Source organism: Daucus carota, chromosome 2, assembly GCF_001625215.2.
Source record: "Daucus carota subsp. sativus chromosome 2, DH1 v3.0, whole genome shotgun sequence".
In the NCBI taxonomy this organism is placed as follows: domain Eukaryota; kingdom Viridiplantae; phylum Streptophyta; class Magnoliopsida; order Apiales; family Apiaceae; genus Daucus; species Daucus carota.
This window is the reverse complement of record NC_030382.2, coordinates 41696445-41721185: the sequence shown is the minus strand read 5'-3', so window position 1 is coordinate 41721185 and position 24741 is coordinate 41696445. Positions and strand designations below refer to the sequence as shown.

The following is a 24741-nucleotide window of genomic DNA, read 5'->3' as shown; positions in this document are numbered from 1 at the left end:
AACCATACACAACATGAACATTGTATGCACATATAAAGTCGCAAGTCCAAAAAAAAATATTATCAGTAATGCCCACTAACATAGTAACATGTATATCTACATCATATAACACATGTTTAGGGTCAAATCTATCAGGGAAAATTAAGGTAATGTACAAAATAACATCTAATAGCAAAAGTTCACAAAAAAAAAGGTAAAATGTCGCTGTAAATCTATATAACAGGAAGGCATTTTAAATACAACCACCCAACTTTAGAAAACAGAAAAAGAGAAAGAGAAACCTCAACTGAGCCTAAGATTTGGTGAAGAAAAGGTATTGGGGAATGGATTAAAAAGGAAAAAGGCAAAAGGGCAAATAGAAAAGAAAAGCAAATCTTCCCACTGCCATAAACACATTGTGGGTTGGCAAAAGACCTGTTTACCGGACTATATGCAAAATCGTCAAAACAGGCATGCAAACACTAAGCTCCAAGTCGTGATTACAAGGCCATGAAATCCATTCTTTGGATGAATAAACTTGAAGGGCCAGATCTAACAGGCTAAAATCAGAATCACGAGATTTGGAGAATTGAAGAGCCTTCTAACGAGTTTTTAGGCTTGCCTTTTGGACAGCATTGGCAAGCTATAATTTACCTTCTGTTTCTAGGAGTGGAGGAACCTGAACGCGAGTTTCGCACTGCCTGGCATTCGGGGTCAAATTTTTGGGAAGCAAGATAAGAAAGAGCTGTAACTACATCTGCTATAAGGGGCCGCAGGGTAGGCTGTTCCTGAACACACATCGCAGCAACAGCAAGAGCTTGATACAAGCCCCTAACTGGATATTGACCTTGCAGCACTGGATCAGCCATCTGGGAAAACTTTCTCCGATCCTTAAACAAGGGTCGTGCCTACAATAAAAGATAGATATATATAAAATAGCCCAATTCTGCGAAACAAACATCTTCAATGTAGTTGCAACTATGTACAAGGTTTATATCAGTAAATAACAAACCTATTATGTCCCAAGCCCAGATTGATGTGTAGTACATGAGTGTTCAACCCTCAGTAGTTCATATTGGTAAGGCTTCCAATTTATATATACTTAATCCGTTGTCAAATGTTACAAAATAAACTCTTAATAAAGTAAAGCTACAGGAAGACTCCCAAGGCATTCGAGAAGAAAACAGAAACCTATACTATTAACCTAGTAATCTTATAGACTCTGACATGCTCTCATCTAAAAGTTGCTGCTAAGATACAATTCGGAAGCAACTGATAGATAATCACTAACAAAATTACTAGAATTTACAGTATCATTGTATCACAATGTGGGAGTTTCTCCAAGGATGTAAAGTCATGTATGAAGTGAACCCGAAAACGATGATCACGTGGAAGATTCTATATTGTGCAGATAGGGCACTACCAAAGGGAAGGAAGTGATTACACACTCCATTGGCAGCTGGCTAGGTTTGGAGATAAGCGGTTAGACATGAATCCAGATGTAGCTTGCCAGTTTAAAAGATGTACCTCTCATAGAGACTGGTCCACAAGGATCCCTAACTTTTCATGTCCTTGCATATCCATTCTATAAGGCCTATTCTATCAAATTCCCTTGAGGAAATAATCAGGAGATTCCCTGATTGGTCTTATTATACTCTTTTTCTATTCAACCTCTTATTAACTAGTAAATGCTGGCAGTCTGGAAGATATTAAAAACCTTTTACATAATCAAGCATTTTAATTAATTTTTGGTTGACTAAATTAGTACCATACACCCAATGCCTATGTTCCTCACATGCCCTACGACTATTTAATATGATGAATCCGACAAATATATCAATATAGTATGGGATAAAAATGGGTTACTTACCCAGGCAACCAAGTTGTGTTCTCCACCAGCTTTTGAATTGTCAATTGCTTTTCGGCCTGTGATGATTTCCAAAAGAACTACCCCAAAACTATAAACATCTGACTTCAATGTAAGCTGACCTGTCATTGCATATTCCGGTGCACAATATCCGTAAGTTCCCATCACTCTTGTGGATACATGAGTCTTATCCCCCACTGGACCTAACTTGGCCAAGCCAAAATCTGATAACTTAGGATTATACTCTTCATCAAGTAAAATGTTGGAGCATTTTAAATCACGGTATATAACTGGGGGACTTGCTTTATCATGCAGATATTCCAAGCCTTTTGCAGCACCTGCAGCTATTTTCATTCTTGTACTCCAGTCTAGTTGTCTTCGATCAGGAGGGAGATCTGAACACATAAGCATATATGGATATCTTAGTCATGTTAGTAGCATGTATGTAACACATTCATGTCATGTCACAGGATTAGGTAGTATATCAATTACGAGAGAAGTTAAAACCGAGAACAAAATCTCTCAGGACCACAAATAAACATGAATAACAATCTAGTTGTGTGATCAAGTGTTGTTTGACGTGCACATTCTTAAAAAGCACAAGACTCAATTTTGAAGCATGAACCGCGATCGTTCAGCAATCGCTTTTTCCCAAAAATAATAAATCAATCACAAATTTAACAAGAGTCTTATCTTTAAAAAAAATAGAGCATATCTAACATAATAGAATGTCAATAAATAGGCATGAAAGATCAACAAATAACGGTCAACAATTTCGAGAGCTTCAGAGTCATTTGGCTCAATCTTGTCCCGTCATATTCTTGCTCTCCTTCCTCTTCAGCATCTTCATCTATTTGAATTGATTGATTGAAGCAGCAGCTCCATTGGTTGCCTAGATGGCTGTGCCATTTTATAGGTATTTTCATCTTTCAACAACTCTGGGTGCTTTTCACCAGCTCTTGTTTACCAAAATTAAGTCACACACCTTGTGCCTAAGTGCGAAGCACAACTATTATTGCAAGTAAGCGCCTTTAACAAGTAACGACACTGGTCTGATTATTATAGAGTATTATTATAATTGCTTGGGAGAAGTACTCTATCTAGTAAGCATCATTGGCTGAATAACATCTGGTTTACTTCCTTATACTTCTGTTCCATGTGACAGAATATCAAAGTCCCTATCTTTTTAACACAACAGGACCCCCTGAAACTTAAGATTTGCAACAGGAATGTAAATAGAGTATCAAAATAGTATGCCATCTAAATTAGTGTACATCTTCTGATGGTTCGCCGCACATAGAAAACTATACTTGTTATGGCGCGAGATCGGTATGACCTAGGCAACCTCTTAAGCAAGGGGATCTCTTAGTCAAACAGGTGGTAGACACAACTATATTTATGTCTTTGGTCATGCATGTATTGGTTTAATCAATGGAATCTTAGCTTCTAAATGTAACTTTAATGGATAATGGCCAAACATTTGGATGATAAAAAATCTCGTTCAATAATTAATGAAAGTACCATGTAGATGGTCTTCCAGTGATCCCAATGTCATGTACTCGTAAACCAGAAGTCTCTGATCTCCATCAGCACAGTATCCAATCAAATTCACCAAGTTAGAGTGATGAAGTAGGCTCAACATTAGTACCTCAACAAGAAATTCCCTGTTTCCTTGGAGACCATTCCGATCCAGCTGCTTAATGGCCACAATCTGCAAATTATACCACAACAAGACTGAATCCAGCAATACTAGCAAACATAATGGGCACAACTGAACCCTGAACTATATCGTTTGTGTGTATAATAAAAGCCAACAAAGCAATGCTATATTTACATACATCAGAACTTTCAAACTGAAAGCTAATATGAGTTATTAATAATTCCTTCACTCCTCCAATTATCTGTGGATGGGACAATTAAAGTCCAAAAATTGTTCATGAGTTGTAGGTATCTTACGAAAGAATTTACAAGTTATTCAATTGTGTCCTTGTTCTCAACGAAAATCACACTTGTCACATGTCTCACGGAACCTAAAACCTATACTCTTGGAAAAGAAATGGTAGGGGGTGACCACTAGGCGGAATGCCAGAATCTTCTTAGTTATCTTGCACTTCTTTTTTTCATTTGAATATATTTACGTCATACGGCATAGTGCTTGTTTTCTATTAGATGGGATAAACAACTTCAATTATAGTTTACACATTGGTTTTTAGTAGAATTTTTTTTGTAAATATAATAATTTACCAAGAAATAACAGTATGCATGAGCAGATAATATAATATTACGAGAAACAACACTAAGCATGAGAAGATAATATCATACTTCCTGTCCCTCCTCAAAAGATAAAAAGATTTGATTTTTTGACTTTTGGACTTGGTCAATTGCAGGTTTTATATCCAACATTTTATGTTGTGCAATAAACCTCAGGTAATATTTGCATTACCCTTGGAGACTTGGTGTAATATGCAAGGACTAAAGGCAAACTATCAGCTGCAGCTTATTTTCTTTTCCCGCTTAACAAGACATAGCTTACAACATGTTATTTGCATCAAGTGAATCAAATGTATGCAGCTCAATTTCAAATTGTACATAAATCTCTCAAGAAGTTATACATCAAGATAGATCAGCTATTTCACAAGCACAAGAATATTATTTTTATACCGAATTTATAATGAGAGATTAGAAAAGATAGCTAGCAACAACATCTCAACTTTAACCACCCTACCTACACTGCATTCACCCATTTAATATCTATAATTAACGATTGTGTGTAACAATTTTAGAGTTCAGGACATTGTGTATTTGTATACTATCAGCACAGAAGTTAACTCCTCTTTATTGTATGGGTATATTTATCAGAGACTTATCTTTAATGCTTTCATGCTAATAATTGGATTCCAGTTATTTAACTTACATAATTTGAACACATCAGCAGTAACAACAAAGAATATTTAGTGTTTAATTAAATTTCAAGTACTTCATTGTTTTACCGCTCGCATATTAATGTTACAATTTCAAAAGTTGAAAGAGAATGGCACACATCATTACATCATACCAAAATAGATAACCTCAATTGCCATGGTGGTTAAAAACCAAGCAACCCAAGTTACCTGATTGGTGCTCTCCAAGCGCCCCTTGTATACTCTGCCAAAACCTCCTTCTCCTATAAGACAATCTGGCCTAAAATTTCTAGTTGCAGCTGCCAACTCACGAAATGTAAATGTGTGCGCCGCAATATGACCAGAGCCTCCCTCCTTTAAAGCATCTTTGTTGCCATCTACTAAAGCATTAACCTTTGCTTTTTCTGTAATTAAAAGAGTGAGAATGATAAACACACCATCTTAACTGTAGAAACGCATGTGTGAGTGTGTGTGAGTGTTTTTCTTTTTTCTGTAATTAAAATAACGAAACTGATAAACCAAACCATCTTAATTGTAAAAAAGGGTACGTATGAGTGTGTAATAATGGCATAAAACATGAGAAAAGTCTATATCAAGTATTATGCATGTATATTGTTGATTCTGCTACTAACATAATAGATTATAAGATAGATTTACTTGATTATTATTTTTAAAAAATTATCTTGAACTAAAATATGTAAGTAATGTCATCACTTGATATATTGGAGTTTATATAAGTGATAAGTTTCACAACACTTTTTTTCAAAGTTGTACACAAAACTTTTGGGGTTCCTTTACATTGATGGGGGGAAGTCCTTATTTTGTAGGATAATAAAAATATGCTAAACACTGATGCTGAAAATATTTCAAGAAATTTAAGGTTCATTTAATTGATTGTGACTACCCAAATAAATTATATATCAAATAACAAAGTGTATTTCGAATGCATTGGAGAGAATATATATCACAGTATCAACCACTGAATTGCTAATGATCATACCCAACAGATAATGACTTAATAGGAACACTTGGTGCCAAAAAAAGCCTTTTTTATGTAAATCATATATTTAATCTGAGTCGTAAGATTAGGTTACACAAAACAGTGTCTTTTAAAAGATTACTAGTATATGCAGGACTTGCTAAAATTATATATTACGACACAAAAATGTGGATCAGAATCTTAGTGTCATTTTACTAGACAATCACAGACAATAGATGAATTTTAAAAAATTGGAGCTGAAACAGAAGTGAAGTAAAATCAGCATTTATTTGTAAATCAGCCGAAATGAGCCCAGGAGGCTCTTGGTTATAACTACTATAAAAAAAAACATGGTATTATCAGCACCTAAATTTCAGGACATAGGTATAAATGTAATAAACTGCAGCCCTGTAGTTTCCTAGAATTCAGCAAAAGCAGTAGTACACCTAAAACCCTAAGATTTGACATATTTTTGCAAGAAAAGACTACTCTTATTATCAAGCATCTCATGAAGCAAAGCAATCATGACATACAAGGTCAGGTAGAATGCATGCCACCTTACCTTACTGAGGCAGAGAGTGTTTCCACAAAGACCTTGTGAATGAAAAAATAAATAAATAAAAGAAAGAATATATTTTACTTTAAAAAAATAAAAACTTGAGGAGCTGCAAAAAGTCATATAGTTACTGTAGTACAGTAGTAGAGTAACAATTGAAAAAGCTAATGGCGCAAAATACTAACAACAAACTAACCCTAAAAAACACTGCAAAATGAAACACGGGCCATTTTATATAATAACATGATGCCTAAACAAAGCTACAAAAATCAAATTGACGGAGGCAATCGCAAATCATAAGTTGAATATTGTGACTCGGGATCACTTGATTCATCAAACAATCACAACTTCGATAGCAGCAGTAGCTAGTCTACAGTCAAATCAAGAGTGGATCATCAACTACAGTACTAATTAAACCAACTCAAACTAACATCAAATTCACAGCATAACTCTAGAAAACCCCATCTACAGTACTAAAGTAAAACACATCAAATCAAAGAGTAATGTACAGCACAAACACAATAAACTCAAACAATGATCACAAAAACTGCATCAAAATGAACCCAAAAACACAAACAACATATAATCATAAAAACAGTAAAAAAAAAAGGTGGGGACACACATCAAGCATACATGAAGTATAAGAAATGTGATGAAAAAAAGGACCTGAAGATGATGAGATCTGATCTTGATGATTTTTAGTAGCCTGTTGTCCTTTGGGTTTCTTCTTTGATATTCCAGGGCAAAGGAACCAGCCCATGTCTTGTTTCTCTCTCTAGAAAATCAAGAAAACCAACAATAGTAGTAAGAGAGAGAGGGGTAGGGAGAGAGAGAGATGATTGTTTTTCAGACAAGGGAGGGGCTACTCAAGGTATGTTAATCCTTGTTGTCGTTTGTGTTTTTTTTTTTTTTGCAAAGGTGCCCTTACACTTGTACACATGATCAAAACGACCCTTACATTTCCTTTATCTTGCACATACTATCTATCTTCATGTTTCAACTTTGTAACAAATTAAATTTCAAATTTATACTAGTGATAAATTGGTATTATTTCCAAATCTACACTAGAGACAAATTAATTTATACTACACTCAATGTCCGCTTGTATAAATAAATTTATTTCGAATAAAAGTTGAAGTAGGAGTATATACTTAACAAATTATAAAAAGCCTGTCCAAAAAACTCGTAATAAAATTCTATTACAAATAAAAAGGTGTTTATATAATTCCCTTACATAATTTTTGAATGATGATAAAAATAAATAATAAAACGAATTGGTTGTTAATTATTACATAATTACATTAAAGAATATTGATACGCAAAATTAATCTTCACGAACTATTCATTCAAAAACCAGATAACTTGGTGGATGAAACACGTTTAGAGGTCAAAACCTAAACATGTCGTGACAAAACAACTGATTACCCGGACCCTTTTGGAACTAACAAGGGGACACTCATCTCCTTTATTACAAATTTAACCTCATCGCTACATTTTTATGTTGCTTGGAACGGGGCTAAACTCGTCTTTTGCTTTCTTTGTCAATAGTTGAATGTTTTTTACAACTTGATTTTGGAAGATTCTTTCGAGATTATATGCTTTTAAACGGCATCATCCTTGTATTAAGCGTCATTTTATCTTATCAAAACCGTGCTTAGTCCTCAAACGATGCTTCTAACGGTAAAATCCTGGATTATGAAAACAGTGACAAAATCAAAATCTAGGGGCCGAGAAGTTAAGTTTGTTGGTAAGAATTGAATTACCCTGATTATTATTGTTACATGTAATTTTCGGATTTTTTTGCTAATCACTAATTTAACTTGAGTAATATTTAATTTAGAATCAAGCACTTTGCACATCGCGATCAATGTGACTTGACTAACCATATATGATTGGTATCATGCAAATGACAAATCCAACAAGTTACCAGCTTCGTAATAGTCACTCTTGTCCGAGAAGCTCGAGTGAGCATCATACTTCAGGCAGCAGAAACTCTCTGAGAAAAACTAGCATTTTCAGCTTCTTAAAAGTGTTTCTGCTTATTTACACAAACAGCTTCTTAAAAGTGTTTCTGCTTATTTATACAAACGGGTCAAGAAAAGCAGAAACCGGAAGCAACTCCTACTTCCAGGAAACAAACACCCTTCATCTTGGCTCTGGCTATATTCGATTACTCTTTTCACGATCAGATGTAATTATAAATTTCGAATTATTTTTAAAAGTTTTGGACAGTCATTTTTGCCTTTTCTGCTTCAACTTCATGGCATTTCTTCCAACGTGTAAACTGTACTGTTGTCGTTTTGCCCGAGCCTCCACTTATGGCTATTAGGACAGAAGAGCCTGTATTCTTCAAACGGCGAGTTAGATTTTTAAGATACCTAAACGAAAGATCTCCCGCAGATAAATCAAATGATGCTGACATCACCCTTTTTTATACACCAATGAAGACAACACTACAGCCAAAACCTAGAAAATATTCCCGTCATTTTCACTTTTAAAGTGACGATAAGATAACAAGGGGATCCAACTTCTTTTGATCTAACATTGCCACAAAAAAACACTTTAGCTCCCACCACAGAGCAAATGACAACTAGAAAAAGGCAAGGGATTCTCCCATGAAGGCACATTTCCATGCTACCCAAAGTTGAAACCTAAAAATTTGAAGGCTACCCCAACGGCATCAACAAGACTCCGATGTGAATTCACTCCTTACAGTCCTAAGCTGTAATCAAAAGTCACTCAAGGACCAACACTGAGCTTGAAGCCTGATAACAAACGGATGACTACTTTGACTCATACAGTTGGCTACCTCTACTTTATATGAACCCCAGAACTGGTATTTAACCGTATCTAGCTAACCACCAGGTTTTTCAATAGTTGGTGCATCACCAGCAACGATTGCTAGGCCGTTTCGTTCATAGAACAGAATCATGGATGCATGGGATGACCTGATACTGACTTAATCCACCTCACTCCAATATTTGGCCACTAAAAGTGGTAAAGATGTCCGAGCAGTGACTAAAACTAGCCAGTCCCTGAAAGATAATCAGAACTAATGCAGAAGTAAAATTATGATCTACATAATATGAATGAAAAGCAATAACCTATATAATAAGTATAATTTAAAATTACATGGCCATTCGCCAAATCTACAACAAAAATTCTACACAACTATGAATCCCGCAAGGGATGTATCTTCACAACCAGGTCAGACCAATCAATAATTTATTCTATGAGCTAAAATACACCTGCTTGCTTATATGTTTTTATAATGTGCAAATCTTGCACATGAAAAGAATAATAAACTTACCTCGGATATGAACTACACACTATAATTAAGCAGCAATTGTCTTTTTATCTTCATGAACATCAAGATGCAAAGCTCGAAGCAGCTTTGGCCAGGATTCAGGGATCCCTCCCGGAAGGTCAAATTCTAACAACTTCCCACGGTTGCGGTAAAAAACTTCGACAGGCCGGCTCTGAGGAAACAAGAAAAATGTTTAAGTTAGGCCACCAAAATAGCACCAATAAAAGCAAAAAACTGTCAGGGACCGTAGACGCCAATAAGGGTTTATTGACAAGGACCTCTAAATTGTGGATATCTACACACTTTAGTAGTGCACTTAAGAATTGAGAGAGGAATATGAGAGATTCAAGCAGAGTAAATAACTAACTTAAAAAAAAAAAATTAAAAAAAAATTGTGACTTGCTTGTGCACCTCCCGATAACACATCTAGTGACAGCATAGAGCAGGGAATCGATGCACATGGTGATATGAACCAATAAGCAAGATAGAAAGCATCTGAGATTCTCAGCTACCCTTCTTCCACAGGGAAGCAGGGATCGCAGGTAAAAATCAAAAACATCAGTTGGGAGTTTCTTCATCATTACGAGGAAGCAATCCCATGCATATCTTTCTTTGTCATTACTAACATTGACAATAAAATAGTACAGACCAGTGTATTATATTCTATACTTGATAAAGATGGATCATATACGAAGTACTGACAATCATTGGCAAATATAAAAAACATCATATTTATTGAAGTACTCCCAGAAGTCAAGATTTTGTTGGTTATCATAGATAGAAAAGAATAGAATGTTATGCCAGGGAGAATGAATTTTCTCATCTCACATAATATTCTGAATACATTAATTTGCCTTTTATAGGCTAATACAAACAAATAAACATCCCTACAAGATAGGGCTTCAAAATATTTATCACTGCTAACTTATTCATTCTAATCACAACTAATTCTACTTATCCAACCAAAAGCTAACAATTTAAATAATTTTAAAAAAATTCAAATAACTTTGAATTAATCTCACCAATCCCTCTAAATTCAAAGTACTAAATTTTGTTGACCAATGATGTACTTCTCATCATCATTATCATCATTTGCTGGGGCATTTCTCTCCACAAACTTCTTCTAGGTGCACTTCTCCCCAATTTCAGATGTTGATGCAATTCTTATCAACTTACAACCTTTATGATCTTTTTTCAAAATCAGGAGCACTTTTCTCCATATAGTGCACTTCACCACCAACAATTTTTTTATAAAATTTCTTCGATGACCACAAGTGCCATGATTTCTTTCACACACATCTGCCATGTGCCTATGTTTTTCCTTTCCTCTTTGAACCTCTCAGTGTTCTCCCCCTAAAAAACTTTATCGTCACCTTCAAAATCTTCAGTAGCAACACCACCAAAAGCATCTTTGTTTTTTGTTTGTTCACTCATATTAGCAACGCCCAGTTTTCTCAATCAAACTAATATCTAATACCATTTGTTGCTTTATTATTGATAGAAAAGAAGAGAATGTCATGCCATAGAGAATGATTTTTCTGATCTCACATAATAATTTGAACACATTAATCTGTCCATTTTACGCCAACACAAACAGATAAACATACCTGATAGATAGGACTTCAAAATGCTTATCACTACTAACTTATTCATTCTAATCTCCAACTGATGGACTTAACCAAAAGATAACAATTTATAATATTTAAAAACAACAAATAACTTTGAATTGTTAATCTCAACAAATTTGACTATTGACGATAGAAAGAATGATATATAACTTATTTCTTAGTAGTGTGTTGTTAATCTTTACTTAGACGCATATAGAAAAAAATTGAGCATATACATACAATTTAAACTAAATGCCTTGCTGTTCTTAAACTTAAATAAATCTCTACAGTTTAGTTCAATCATTCTTTTTTCAATAGTTAAGAATGAATAAAGAAAGTGGAAGAAGTTAAGATGAGTAACTGTACGGATTTATATATACATGCGTGCACACACTTTGATGCTTTGAGTTGAAATTATGTAACACATAAAAGTTAACAGATAATAAGGCACAGGTTGTAAGCTAGTCTAAACAACAAAAAGAATTAGAGAAGGATTTAAATCTGATATTGAACTATAAGTCTATAATACGATTTCCTTGAATTTGATTGCAACAACACATGAAACCTCATGTAAGAAACCTAATAATTAAGAAGAACATACCATTTCATTATATACATGGAGCCGATGCTTTACAACTTCTTCAGTATCATCAGGGCGGGTAATTAATTTGGACTCACAACTTGTAGGAGGAAGAAGAGGAGCCATATACATTCCAGGAAGCCCATTTTCACTTTTAATATCAATGCAAGCAACATTATAGTTTCCTCCGCACTGGCTACAAATTCTTCTACCAAGGCATTTTGCAATCAAGGCTTCTTCCCGAAGCTTCAGATTAATCACCAGGTCAATGTCAGTTACTCCCTCCAAAATTTCCTGGAAAATAATACAAGTATAAAAATCAGGCATAGTAGAAACATAGAAATCAACGGAGAGGACCTCTTAGCCAATCTGGAACCATAGCAAACACTAGTATGCCTTCCACCCTAGAATAAAGAACTTCCCAAGATAGACCTATATAGGAAACTACATTACAATTAAAACACTGAAAATGACAGAAGAGTCCTGGATTCTTTAGAAGAACAAAAATTATGAATAGTACAAGTGAATATGATCTCAGCTGCATTAGTTGAATGGATTATATTTCCATGTTATATACCAAGGTAGTTATCCCTAGTTGAAATTATTAATTATAGAATGTTTGTCTACCAAGGGAAAGCATTTGGACGATCAAGGTATCTCATAGGATGTATCTTGTCTCACTTCATCACTACAAAAAAATTCTTCTCTCTCTACATTTCTCTAAACTCTGACTTATCCCACATTACCTTCAACCCCATCCACGTATTGCTCCAGACGCGACCCCTCTACATTTTGTTCACGTACTAATTTATTATATAATAAAAAAACTATGACTAACTTTGTTCCAGAAAATTAAAATCCCAAAAATAAGCATTGCAATACCTTATTTAGCAGTTCCAAAATATCATCCAGTATAATATCTTATGACAAATCTAGTATAAGATTTGCACAAACATAATTTGGCATAATACATTATCTGCACAAACGATACCATAAATTTACAGTTTCACGCAAAATTCCCTCCATAACAGCCACCAGAGACAATGTGCTTAAATTTATACACACCTCCTCATCGATATAATGGGAAGACCACCTGCCGTAAAGATAGCCATAATTTGGTGTGCTCTTCTATAAGATGGATATTGCACTTAGGTGGATATAGGTAGAAAACTATCAAGCTTCACAAATTTCAATATAATGTTAGGTCCACCAATGAAGGTAATTAGTACTAAACTCAAACCCCCAAGAGTCGACCAAGTGGTCGAGATTGTGAAAAAAATGGTGGTTGGGGTTCGATCCCTGTGAGCAGCATAGATTTTACGGGAGCCACCTACAGTGCATAAGCACTCAATTTACCTAATGTTGGGTCTAGTAGGGTGTTCCTCACCCGGGGTTTACTTCTCAGGTTCGCCGTCAAAAAAAAAAAGAAGAGAAAAGAGTACTACACTTAATATTTTTTGATGTTCTGGGTTGTTACAGGTCACATGTAGATAAAACCTAAAAGTTCAAGGGAAGTAAAAGATGTATGTGGAATGAGACTTGAAAAGAATGCTTCCGTCTTGATCTTTATTATGCAGAGTGTACAACTTTGACCAATTTTTATGACATCAATCTTTCTCTATTCTCTTAGATGCATCATCGACGGGAGAGTATAAGAGGAAGGAAGAATGCAACTTCTCAGGTATCAACAATACGTTGGTACTACAGTGATCTAAATGTTCTTTATATTTTTTATCGATACTAGAAGTATTACAGTCATGCATTAATTGTTTTTTCACCATCAACTGTGAGATAAAAAATAGGTGAATCGTGAATCCTTAAAAGCTACCACATGTGATCACCGAGTGGATAAGAAAGTTCTACAAACACTTAGCCAAATGAGTGTATCTTCGGCATCCTACAAATATGAATCTGGTCTGTGTGCATGGGTCTAGTGTTTTTGGTTTCTTTTTGTTTTGTTTGTTTGTTTTTTTTTTTTTGGGGGGGGGGGGGGGGGGGGGGGCAACATTAGATTTTTACAGTATAGCATGAGCAATGGGAAGGCATGTACATATTTTAATCTTACCGCCTGTCTTAGAGTCCGAGGAAAGCCATCAAGAATAAACCCTGATTCACCTTTGGCTTCTCCAGCCTCGAGACGTTTCGACAGAAGCTTTATTATAAACTCATCAGAGACCAATTTGCCTTGGTTGACAATCTCTGAAAGCTGCAACACAAGAAAGTGTTATAACAATTTTGTTACGTAATGCAAAAACAATAGTTTAGAAGTAACTTAGTTTAACAGCAGTGCCTAGATAAGGAAAATCGCATATTTAAACTGCTTGCATAAGTAATTATCAGTAATAAATTCTCCTGATTATTAAATCAAATTTAGCAAGAGCAGTTTCTCAGATTTGAGTAGGAGTGCAAGCGTTCCATAAGCTTCAAAGGGGTATAAGATATTCTGGAAACTGCAGAAATTTCTATAACATATATAAAATAATCTCGTTGACCTGATAGTCAAAGTTTCATCTGATAATTGGATACCATAAACGGAGGTAACATATATTAGAGAAATCAGAGCACAAACTGTTCCAAAATATAAAAATGCATTCAAGTGGCTTGCTGATTATGTAGGAGAGTTAGGGACCGCACCAACTACTAAATACAGAGTAGACACTTGCAAGATAATCACTTAGAATGGCATAATCTGAGGTACAAAAATCTTACTTTCGTATGTTCATATTTATGAAATTTCTATCTCAGGTATTAACAGTTTCTTGGATGACATGCAAGGAGCAGGTTTGGAACAAAGACACAAGTCAAGCTTCTACATAAGATAATTTGATCATCTCAAGAGGTAATAGATTATAGTTACTGTGTCTTGAACATGAACAATAGCATATATGAAATTTTTTAGGAATTCGATCTTTTTCATTAATGCACATTTGTCATAATGGGATTTTTTTCAAAAAGAAAAGCCGAATAATTGTTCCAAACTGTTAAGATACAGAGTAAAGGAGGGGACTGGAACATCGAGCTAAGAGTCTGTTGGAGTCTTTTCTTTTAGCATATTGACTGACATTTTTCTTTACTATTATTAAATAAATTACACTTTACCGTCATTCTCATGTTATGTTTCCTTTCCTTCCACTCCTTTGTACCACGCATATATCGTGTTTTAAGAAGGAAAAAACTTCATAACTTGCATGGAAGATGAATAAAAATATGAATAATATGGTCAAAAGTAAGATAGAAAGTAAGGTTCGTGTCTCCTTGACAATAAAAGATGACCTCGACAGTTGTTTACTGGTATCCCAATCCTTAGTTATTGCTAAACCAGCCATCACAAATAATGAGATATGAGAGTCATCACCATCACATACAATAAGATACAAGAATTATTAATTTCCCCTTCCAAGTTGTATACATCATCACGGAATCAGATGTGATTAACACTTGGCGCTATATTAATAAAGCATGCAAAGTACAATTAATTAAAATGATAACATATATGTGTGCGTGTGTGAGCAACAGACTCAAAATAACAATGCTATAAAGAACATCAAACACAAAACTGAGGGAGATATTTTGTTGTGAAGTCACTCACAACATAACAAAACAGATCATGTCAGTCAAGCTGCCACATATAGGATAGAGGAACACAATGCATACAATGATAAGTTCTAGTGTCCACGTTACAAAACCAATAATCTCCTATCCACTCTTCTATCGTAAGCAGTACTGCATCTCCTTTCCCTCATCCAAATCAACATTGTATATCCTCAACTCAAGCATCATAATCACACTTCCAAAACAGGACAACCACATTAAATAAACACCCGAAACATACATTACACTCAAAATCCCGGAAACTAGTTTATTAGAGCTTAAACCACATACTCACAGATTACAAAGTTAACACATACATACATTACTATAACAAATTATCACAACGAATTTTAAAATTAAAAAAAAAAAAGTCAATTTAACTTAAAATTATATTTATATAAAAAAAGAGCTAATTCTCGGACAGGAGGATTCAATTAACTTATCAAGGCTATTCATTTATCGATCGAGATTTAAGACCTGAGAAGAGAGGGGACCGTTGGAAGCCAGCTCATGGCGCACAAGATCGCCAGTAGCAATATGAGGCACGCCGAGAAGCTTCGAGAGCCGAGCAGCATAAGTACCTTTTCCGACGCCGGGACAGCCTAGAAACACCCACTGCACGTTCCTTTCACTTCCGGAGCGGCTGAGATGTAGCTGATTTTGATCAGTAGACGGCGGCGACGGCGACGGCGACGGAGATTGAAGATTGTTAGTTGGAGAAGAGGAGTGGCGGAGAGCTGAGCGAATTGACGACGGCGACGTGGCGGTTGTTCTGGCCGTGAAAAGAAGGCGGTTCAGCACCGCCATGGAGTGTGTAGATGATGAATTAGTTTGGCAAATTAGTCAGACATAGTAGTTATATTTAATTTTTAAAAAAATAAGTTATTATTTTTTTCAAAAAAAAAGAGTAAGTTATTATTTATTTTACATTACTACATGTCTTTATTTAATTTAAAACTTATTTGTCCTTGTTAATACATATATTAAAATTATATAATATTTTTTGTCAGGATTAAATTTGTATAATATAGTTAATCTATTTGTTTTTTTTGATGCAATAGTTAATCTATTTGTTAATCTTTTTTATAAATTTAAATGTGTGCGAGATGATATTATTATTTGAGGTCAAGTATGACGAGACTTTAGAATGAAAATAAACAGTCATTTTATTTCGATGAAAAGGGAAATGAAAAAGGTTAGTAAGTTTTAGTCATCTTTTATCACGTGGAAAATGCAAGAGTGCGACTCTTTTTATATACCCTTGAGTGTGACGTTCGGTACGAAAGTAATGCGACAAATTGTACGATTGTCACGTATATTGCTTATTTTCAATATTTTCATTTATTTGATGTAATTTGTTATAATATACTAACAAATTAATTATTCCCTCTATTTAATTTACGTCTAGTTTTTAAAACTGACTATAATCATGAGTGATTTTGTTGAATTTGTCTTCATGAATACTTTAATACAGTGAAGATCTTTTATGTAATATAAACACGAAATTAGAGGATATTAACGATCAAAATTGTGTGTTGGCAAACGCGACAAAGATAAATAGAAAAAATATTATGAGACGGAGGGACTACCTTTCACTTTTTATGTATTATTTAAAAGTTTAAAAATTGATCTATCTGTTGAATCAAGGAATGGGTAATTTCTCAACAAAAAAAAAATAATTGGTAATTTCAAAACAGGATATGATTTGAAACATGTGTATGAAGTTACTATTTTTAGTAGTCTTTTGTATATATTTTACGACTAGATAAGTTATTATTATTTATATCAATATTTGTGTAAATTGTAACATAGACTAAGATCAGTGACTCAAATATGCATTAAACAATCAAATAGAATTAATATTTTAAATAATTAATATTAATGATTCATATAATATTATAAGTCAGTTTTATTTGGGTGTTGGTCTCCATTCCCACGATATCCATAATAATGGCCAGAATATCATAATTCGAAAAAATGATCCTGAATATCATTTTATTAACGTTATATCGGGCAGTATTTTGGATGTTTATAAAAAAACACTATGTCAGTTAGCGTCTTGTCAGGGTTACAAGAAAACGAAATTACGTTAAATAGAGTATTGTTAGGGTAAAAGAACTATTCATGTAGCGCAAAAAAAATTAGAACCTACTCCGTGCAGCGTTTTGTCAGGATCAAAGGAACAAAACGCTACGCGATCTGGCATTTCTTTAAAAAAAACTAGTTTATACGATGTTACTAACTTACTAACTGTATTTGGCACCTTTTATCTCAATCATGTTATTCTGGGCACGCTACATGTTGTAGCAGCAAGAAAACAAAATGCTGATTCGCATTGTGTTGGTTGGATTAAAATAATAAAACACCACATGATCCAACATTTCTTTAGAAAAGTATAAATGCTAGTTTATCCGATGTTGCTAACTGATGTTTGGGACTATTTTTCCCAACCACGTTATTTTCACATTAACTTTATGTTTTGTAAGATCTAGAATTGTTTTTCGTTATATTTATCGAAATATCAATCAGACTTACAACATCTAAAATGCACGATTCCTAGTTCATCCTTCCAAACATTACGTAAACCAAACGAACGGTATCAAAAATTAAGATTTTTTTATAATAAAAATTAAGGATTTAGATGCAAATAAACACGTGATACTTTGTTGCTCCAAATATTAGTCGTTTTTTGATTATTTTGTAGTGTCTTCTTTTTCTTTTTTTTTGACAATAATCTTATTTTATTTATACGTCCACACTTCTTAAGTTTAAACTTATTGAGAGTGAGAGCGATGGAATACACGCTAAGCGCATTTGGTCGAAAAATATGATACTTAGAATAATTTAAAAAAATTATACAAATATCATCCTTTTTAGATATCGTAGGTGTAGGAATATCTTCAACGATACCAAATTTTGAGCTAAAAAATGAGATGACATATAAAAAATAAAAAATATAGTCAACTCTTTACAAAAATGACACTTCAACCATACTCATCCCTTGTTAATAATTTTAGCCAACTTTCTATGCATCGTTATATTTTTCGAACCTCCATGTGTGTAAGAAATATGTAGTAAGATTACATTTTATTTATTATCACTTTGGACTGATATATTTTATTTAAATAATATTAAATATTAATAACATATTATATTTAAATTATAACCAACATGTATAACCAATATCACTGAAGCACGATTTTTACATGTACAAAAAACTTTAGATAATATTTTACGCTCCACTTTAGCTTGTGATTATATTCAATCACATTGGAGATGGTCTGAAGTAACTAAATATTCGTATATCAATATCTTATCCAAATTCAATTTATGTTTCTTTATTTTGAGTTTCTTACATTTTTCACGTTACATCCATTTTTACAATCTCATATATCCTACCAAGGCCTGAATTAGTTTCATTAAATATATAATTCATTTTTAATATAAATATACAATATAACGAATACGGTCACATATTGTAGTTATACTTCACTTAAGAATATAGAGATATCATTGTTTCCGAAATACCTTTCTTCCGAATTATTACTTGAGCAAATAAATATAAATACTCATGTGTGTTGGAGATAAAATTAAAGTTTATAAATTATAATTTATTATTAAAAAGGATAAAATGTGTAAAATTATAGCAAACAGAACCTGAGTTAAAGAAACGAACAATCAGGTCATAATTTTATAATTCGCAAGTAAATTTAAAAAATACAAAAACAAATGAAAAGGGTAGTAAATTGTACTTTGTGCACAGCTATCCACTATTCCATTTGTTAATATTTTATAATATCTCTGTATTATATTATTTGATTATGGCTATGTTAAACACCTTTAAATCCCACCATATCAATAAAAAAATTTGCTTAACAACAAAGCACAAACACAAAACACCGAGTCAACTCAGCCACTCTCCACAAACACCTCTCCATCTCCCTCTCCGAACCTCTAAACCCTCGCTTCAGGCAAAATGTCACCGCAACGAGTCGACCCACACTCCTACACCGAGTCAACTCACCCCTTCACCACCCACATCTCCCTCTCCCTCTACTTCGACTTCCCCACCTCCACAATCCTCTCCTCCGCTCACCTCACTCTCAACTCACCCCACTCGGGCCCACTCTCTCTCGACACGCGCTCTCTCTCCATCTCCACCGTCCTCGACAATCTCGCCACCAAATCTCCCATTCCCTTCACTCTGTCACCCACTGTGGACCCCATCAGGGGCCAACAACTAACGGTCCAGCTCGCGAATCAGTCGGAGTTTGTTGTGGTTTTCGCCACGTCAGCGTGCAGCTCGGCGCTTCAGTGGCTGGCGCCGCCGCAGACGTATAATAAGAAGCTGCCGTTTGTGTATACGCAGTGTCAGGCGATTCATGCCAGGTCCATTTTCCCTTGCCAGGATACGCCTGCTGCCCGAATTCGATTCTCGGCTCGGCTTAATATCCCAATTGAGGTACATTACGCCCCTAGAATTTTACTCATTTATCGAGATTATTATGTAGTGTTGGGACCGGAAAGGGAATTCCTTGGATCATTAATTAATATTTATAATGTGGTTAGTTTATCGACAATTTTAATTGTGCAAAATGTTACTAGTTCATCATATAAAAATGTGATTATACGAATTGGTTATGTTTACAAGGAAGTGTTATGTGATTGTGGAATTTTATGTTCATTACTTGTGATGGGAGGCGTTTTCATATTTGCATAAATTTTATAACTTTTTGCAGGAGTGCAAAAAAATGTTTTTTGAAATTATGGTTTTCGAAAAGTATTTGCAAGTATATGACTTTGCGACCCAATGCAAGTTATGAAAATATTGCAATCAAATGCTCCTGCAATATATTTTATAATTTAATTTTCGTTGCATTTGGTTGTTGACCGTGTTTTTGCAAATTTTTCCATGAAGGCAGTAAAGCTGCAAGGAAGTCTGCAAAAAGTAGTACTTTTTCTAGATTTTTCTTATTTTTAAAAATGTTGTGGCCAGTTTTGCAAAGTTTTAAATTCATGTTACTAGTTTAGTCGTTTAGATGATTGATGATTTAGTGTTCTCATATATTAGATGCTAGAGCTAGTTCAATTTAACGTGTTTCTCTTGTTTCTGTATTCCACATCAATTAGTATAATGTGTGAATAACCGTGTTTCTCTATCCAACATTTATGTCTTGTGTTGTGGTTTCTATAACAAATGTTATCTGTACCGGCTTAAAGTTGGGATAGTCATATATTAAGCTGAAGTTTTTTTACTGAATATAATGTAAACTTAGATTTATACACAGATTAGCCAGTTTAAGCTCGTCTTGCAACGATTTTATTTATTCATGAAAATTGTGTTTTTACAAGTTGTAATGCTTAATTTTATATTTCTGTCCCGAACTTGCATATTGATTCAGCATCTCTATACAATAGCTGAATAAGCTCATAGTTTCTTCTTAACTATTAGTGTATGGGGTGTGCTTTATATATATTATTTTTATCAGTTTCATGTTTATTTACATCTTTTGTGTCTTGAGACAGTTGTCCGCCGTCATGGCAGCACGGCACGTGGAACGAAGGCTGCCTTTGACTTCTGATACGGCAATGGCATGTGAAGATACTAAATGGTGTGCAGAAGGGAGAATAGTTGAGGAATTTGTGATGGAACAACCCATCCCACCATACCTGTTTGCTTTTGCAGTTGGAGAGATGAGCTTTAGGGAGGTGGGACCAAGAACAAGGGTTTATGCTGAATCAGCACCGGCACTTTTGGATACGGCTGCCAAGGAGTTTGCTGGAAGTGAAGATATGATAAGAGTTGGAGAGAGCCTGTTTGGACCTTATGAATGGGAGAGATTTGATCTATTGGTTCTGCCCCCAAGTTTCCCTTATGGAGGGATGGAGAATCCAAGAATGGTATTCCTTACTCCAACAGTAATCAAGGGGGATGCAAGTGGAGCACAGGTGGTGGCTCATGAGCTTGCACATAGCTGGACTGGGAATTTGATAACTAATAAGAATAATGATCACTTTTGGCTAAATGAGGTATGCAAATTAGTGAACATGAATTTTGTTTTTCTTAATTACCTGATGTATGCTTACTTTTGGTATAGCAGTATGGCACTATAGCTTATCAGTTTTTATATATATATAAATTTCGTGAGTCACGTGTATGCATTGTAAAGCGCCTACATTCGTATTTTTTCTCTTTGGCAATGTCTTGTATAGATTGTCAAAGCACTGTTCTCCTATTGCTATGCTACCTGTCATTTTTAATTTCCTTTGGGGCTCACTTTTGTAAATACGCAAATGTTACTATTTTACGCGGTGTATGTATAGTTTATAGTGCCCATGTTTTCAGAATTCTGTTTTAGTTGCATGTCTCATAAAAATTTGCTATTTTTCATGGTCTTTTTTCCCAGAGCCTCAATTATTTTACATGAATTTTCGCCTGGGTTTGTCAGTTTTCAATTGTTGTAAGAGTAAAAATATAGTAAAAGTAGTTATACATATTCTAATACGAGGAAGAAAATATCGTTATTCTAGATAAGAATTTTGACCTCATTACCTCACTAGTACACATATTGTGTTGATCTATCAAATTCAACAAGGATAGCTAGTCCTGCTTAAATGACAGAAAATAGAACTATCAACTAATTACTGATGACCATACAAATGGTTTCTAAGCTACGGAATTGACTAGTCTATACTTGGTTCACAATTCTAATATAATATGAGGATATGTTTGTGTCTCTACTGATTCGGAGATGGGTTCTATCTCATATTTCCATCCCTTTCTTCTTAAACTTGTCCTACTGATTACTTGCAAAAATAGGTTTTTATCTCATGTTTCCACCCTTTTCTTAACCTTTTCTTACATCAAACTTGATACATATTTGCTCTTCAAATGTATATGAACTCCTTTTAACAGTATTGTAGATTTTGAGGTTCGTCCTAATTCTGTGCTGCTTCAAACAATCCCTTTGCATCTTCATGGCACTAGATAACATTCATTGACAAACATGTAGCCACCACAAGTATGTGACACTGTTTGGACTGATCTTCAGTATATAATTGGTTTATACTATTTGTTGAATGTGTTGTAGGGTTTTACTACATATGCAGAAAGGAGGATTGTGGAGGCTGTTCAAGGGAAAAATATAGCTGCATTAAATACTGGAATTGGTTGGAGGGGTTTGAAAGAAGAAATGGATAGATTCAAGGACAACATGGAGTTCACGAAGCTCAAAACCAATCAAGAGGCTGTGGATCCAGATGCTGTATACTCCTCAGTTCCATATGAGAAAGGTTTTCAGTTTTTATGGCGCATTGAACGGGAGGTTGGTGTACCTACTATTTTATTCACTTTTGTGTTTTTGAGATAATTATTATTAAATAAAATCTCACAACATCTGATTCCTTTCTCAGATTGGAAGGCCCGCATTTGATGAATTTCTCAAGAAATATATTGCCACCTTTAAGTTTCAGTCTATTGACACTGATATGTTTCTCGAATTCCTGAAAACAAATGTTCCTGGGATTGAGAACAAAATTGATTTGCACTTATGGACTGAGGGTACTGGAATCCCTTCAGATGCCATGGAGCCAGATTCTGAGATCTACTCAAAGATTGTTTCTTTGGCCAAAGAGTTCAATCTTGGTAGGATGCCCAGGGAAGATGAAGTTGCTGACTGGAGAGGACAGGAATGGGAATTATATCTGGAAAACCTCCCGAAATCTGTAGAAGCATCACAGGTATTTATTTTATTATTGTTATTATTACTTCTATATTGTTACTCTGCTTTATTTTTATCCAACTCCTTGTCTAAATTAGTAGTCGATATGATACTTCTTGAATAGATGTTTCTTTACCCTGACTTTTCTCTTTTTCTGAATCTCATTTATACATTGAAACACATCATGCTGTACATTAAAAAACAAATTTACCTCTAATTCAACCAATTCCTCTGTAAAATCCATTCAATCACGTGGAATTAACCATCTCAATTTACTAGTGCTTATCATATCACGTGATGGAAGTTGCTTTGCTATTGTATGAATAGTTGCTTTTATATTGGTGGTGAATATTTTGCGGTTGAGCCCTATGTTGACAAAGGTCCATTCTTAAGGGAATGTAGGATCTGTTTGCTCTGGTGATTGGAGAGGGCTACAGTAGCATGAGGTTATATTTTAGTTTAAACTAAACGAAACATGGCACCAAGCTTAAATCATACTTGGTGCGTCCTAGCATCAACAAGTCCTCTATAGAGTTTGATCCATTCATATGAGGGTTAAAGGCCTGCAAAACATACATGCAAAGACACTCTTTTCCTTGAGAATAATTGCTTTAAAAATGTCAGCATTAGTTGTATGCACCGGAACTTTATTATGCTCACCAATGTAGAAAATAGGAGTGCCATTTTTACTTTGAGAACTGAATTGAAAAATTGGCTTTAACAATTACAGTTTACTTGTATCCTATTCCCCACACTTTCTGCTTCCTTTCCCAGCCTTCAACCCTACTCTCTTTTAAGGTGACCACCAATAGCCCTCCACCCTACGCACTTGTGAGGTCACTGATAGCCCTCCACCCTACGCGCTTGTATGGTCACTGATATTTTCAAGGTTGGTATATTGTAATCCTAATTCTGATTCTGGTGCAGGTTTTATCCTTGGATAGTAGCTACAGGCTTTCCGAATCAAAAGATTACGAGATCAAGGTGGCATTTCTTCAGATGGCCATCTCAGCATCTTGTAAGAAGTATTATGGTGAAGTGGAGAAAACTTTAAAGGAAGTTGGGAGGATGAAATATCTTCGCCCGCTCTATACAGCTCTTGTTAAAGGCCCTGGATTAGAAGAAGAGAAGATATTTGCCAAAAGAGTGTTTTCAGAGGCTCGATTAACTTATCACCCGATTGCTCAGGGTGTTGTGGAGTCCATCTTTTCCAAATACCTTTGAAATGTTATATATTTGTCCCGTACTTGTTTTAATCTAATTGCTGAGGCTTATAAGTATGTAAATTCGGCTTATAAGTAAGTCGAATCGGACCATCTAGTGGTTGAGACTATAGATTCTACATGTGGTACACTGATGCTGTGTTGAGTATTAGCCTTTAAAATAAAATTAAAACTTTGTCCCATGTAGAATGAATCCTAGTTTTATGCTATTCTTTTAGTTTATAAGTTTAGCAATTTTTAAAATATAGTCGCCTGTTCGATAATTAGCTGTTAGTTGATTCAATTAATTGTTTGACTAACCAATTGAGTAAGCTACTTTGTATACAACTCTTTGATAAATAATTTGATTTATTTTTTGTATTGATTCAATTAATTGTTTGACTAACCAGTATAAGCTATTTTGTATACAGCTCTTTGATAAATAATTTGAT

General features: G+C 34.5%; 3 protein-coding genes across 3 annotated transcripts; 1 reads left to right on the top strand and 2 right to left on the bottom strand.

Moving 5' to 3' along the window:
* Positions 1-76: 76 nt before the first annotated feature.
* Positions 77-7143, bottom strand: LOC108209903 (probable serine/threonine-protein kinase PBL7). The gene is made up of 5 exons (XM_017381110.2): positions 6948-7143; positions 4957-5150; positions 3368-3557; positions 1850-2241; positions 77-887 (listed from the first exon to the last, which is right to left on the bottom strand). Exons 1-5 carry the CDS (start codon positions 7039-7041, stop codon positions 630-632), a joined length of 1128 nt encoding a protein of 375 aa, XP_017236599.1. The 5' UTR covers positions 7042-7143; the 3' UTR covers positions 77-629.
* Positions 7144-9367: 2224 nt separating this feature from the next.
* Positions 9368-16207, bottom strand: LOC108209536 (probable adenylate kinase 1, chloroplastic). The gene is made up of 4 exons (XM_017380494.2): positions 15844-16207; positions 13841-13981; positions 11797-12069; positions 9368-9760 (listed from the first exon to the last, which is right to left on the bottom strand). Exons 1-4 carry the CDS (start codon positions 16171-16173, stop codon positions 9617-9619), a joined length of 888 nt encoding a protein of 295 aa, XP_017235983.1. The 5' UTR covers positions 16174-16207; the 3' UTR covers positions 9368-9616.
* Positions 16208-19230: 3023 nt separating this feature from the next.
* LOC108209535 (leucine aminopeptidase) lies at positions 19231-24492 on the top strand. The gene is made up of 5 exons (XM_017380492.2): positions 19231-19828; positions 20893-21396; positions 22458-22691; positions 22780-23106; positions 24015-24492. The coding sequence occupies exons 1-5, from the start codon at positions 19343-19345 to the stop codon at positions 24309-24311; spliced, it is 1848 nt and encodes a 615-aa protein (XP_017235981.1). The 5' UTR covers positions 19231-19342; the 3' UTR covers positions 24312-24492.
* The last annotated feature ends 249 nt before the right edge of the window (positions 24493-24741 follow it).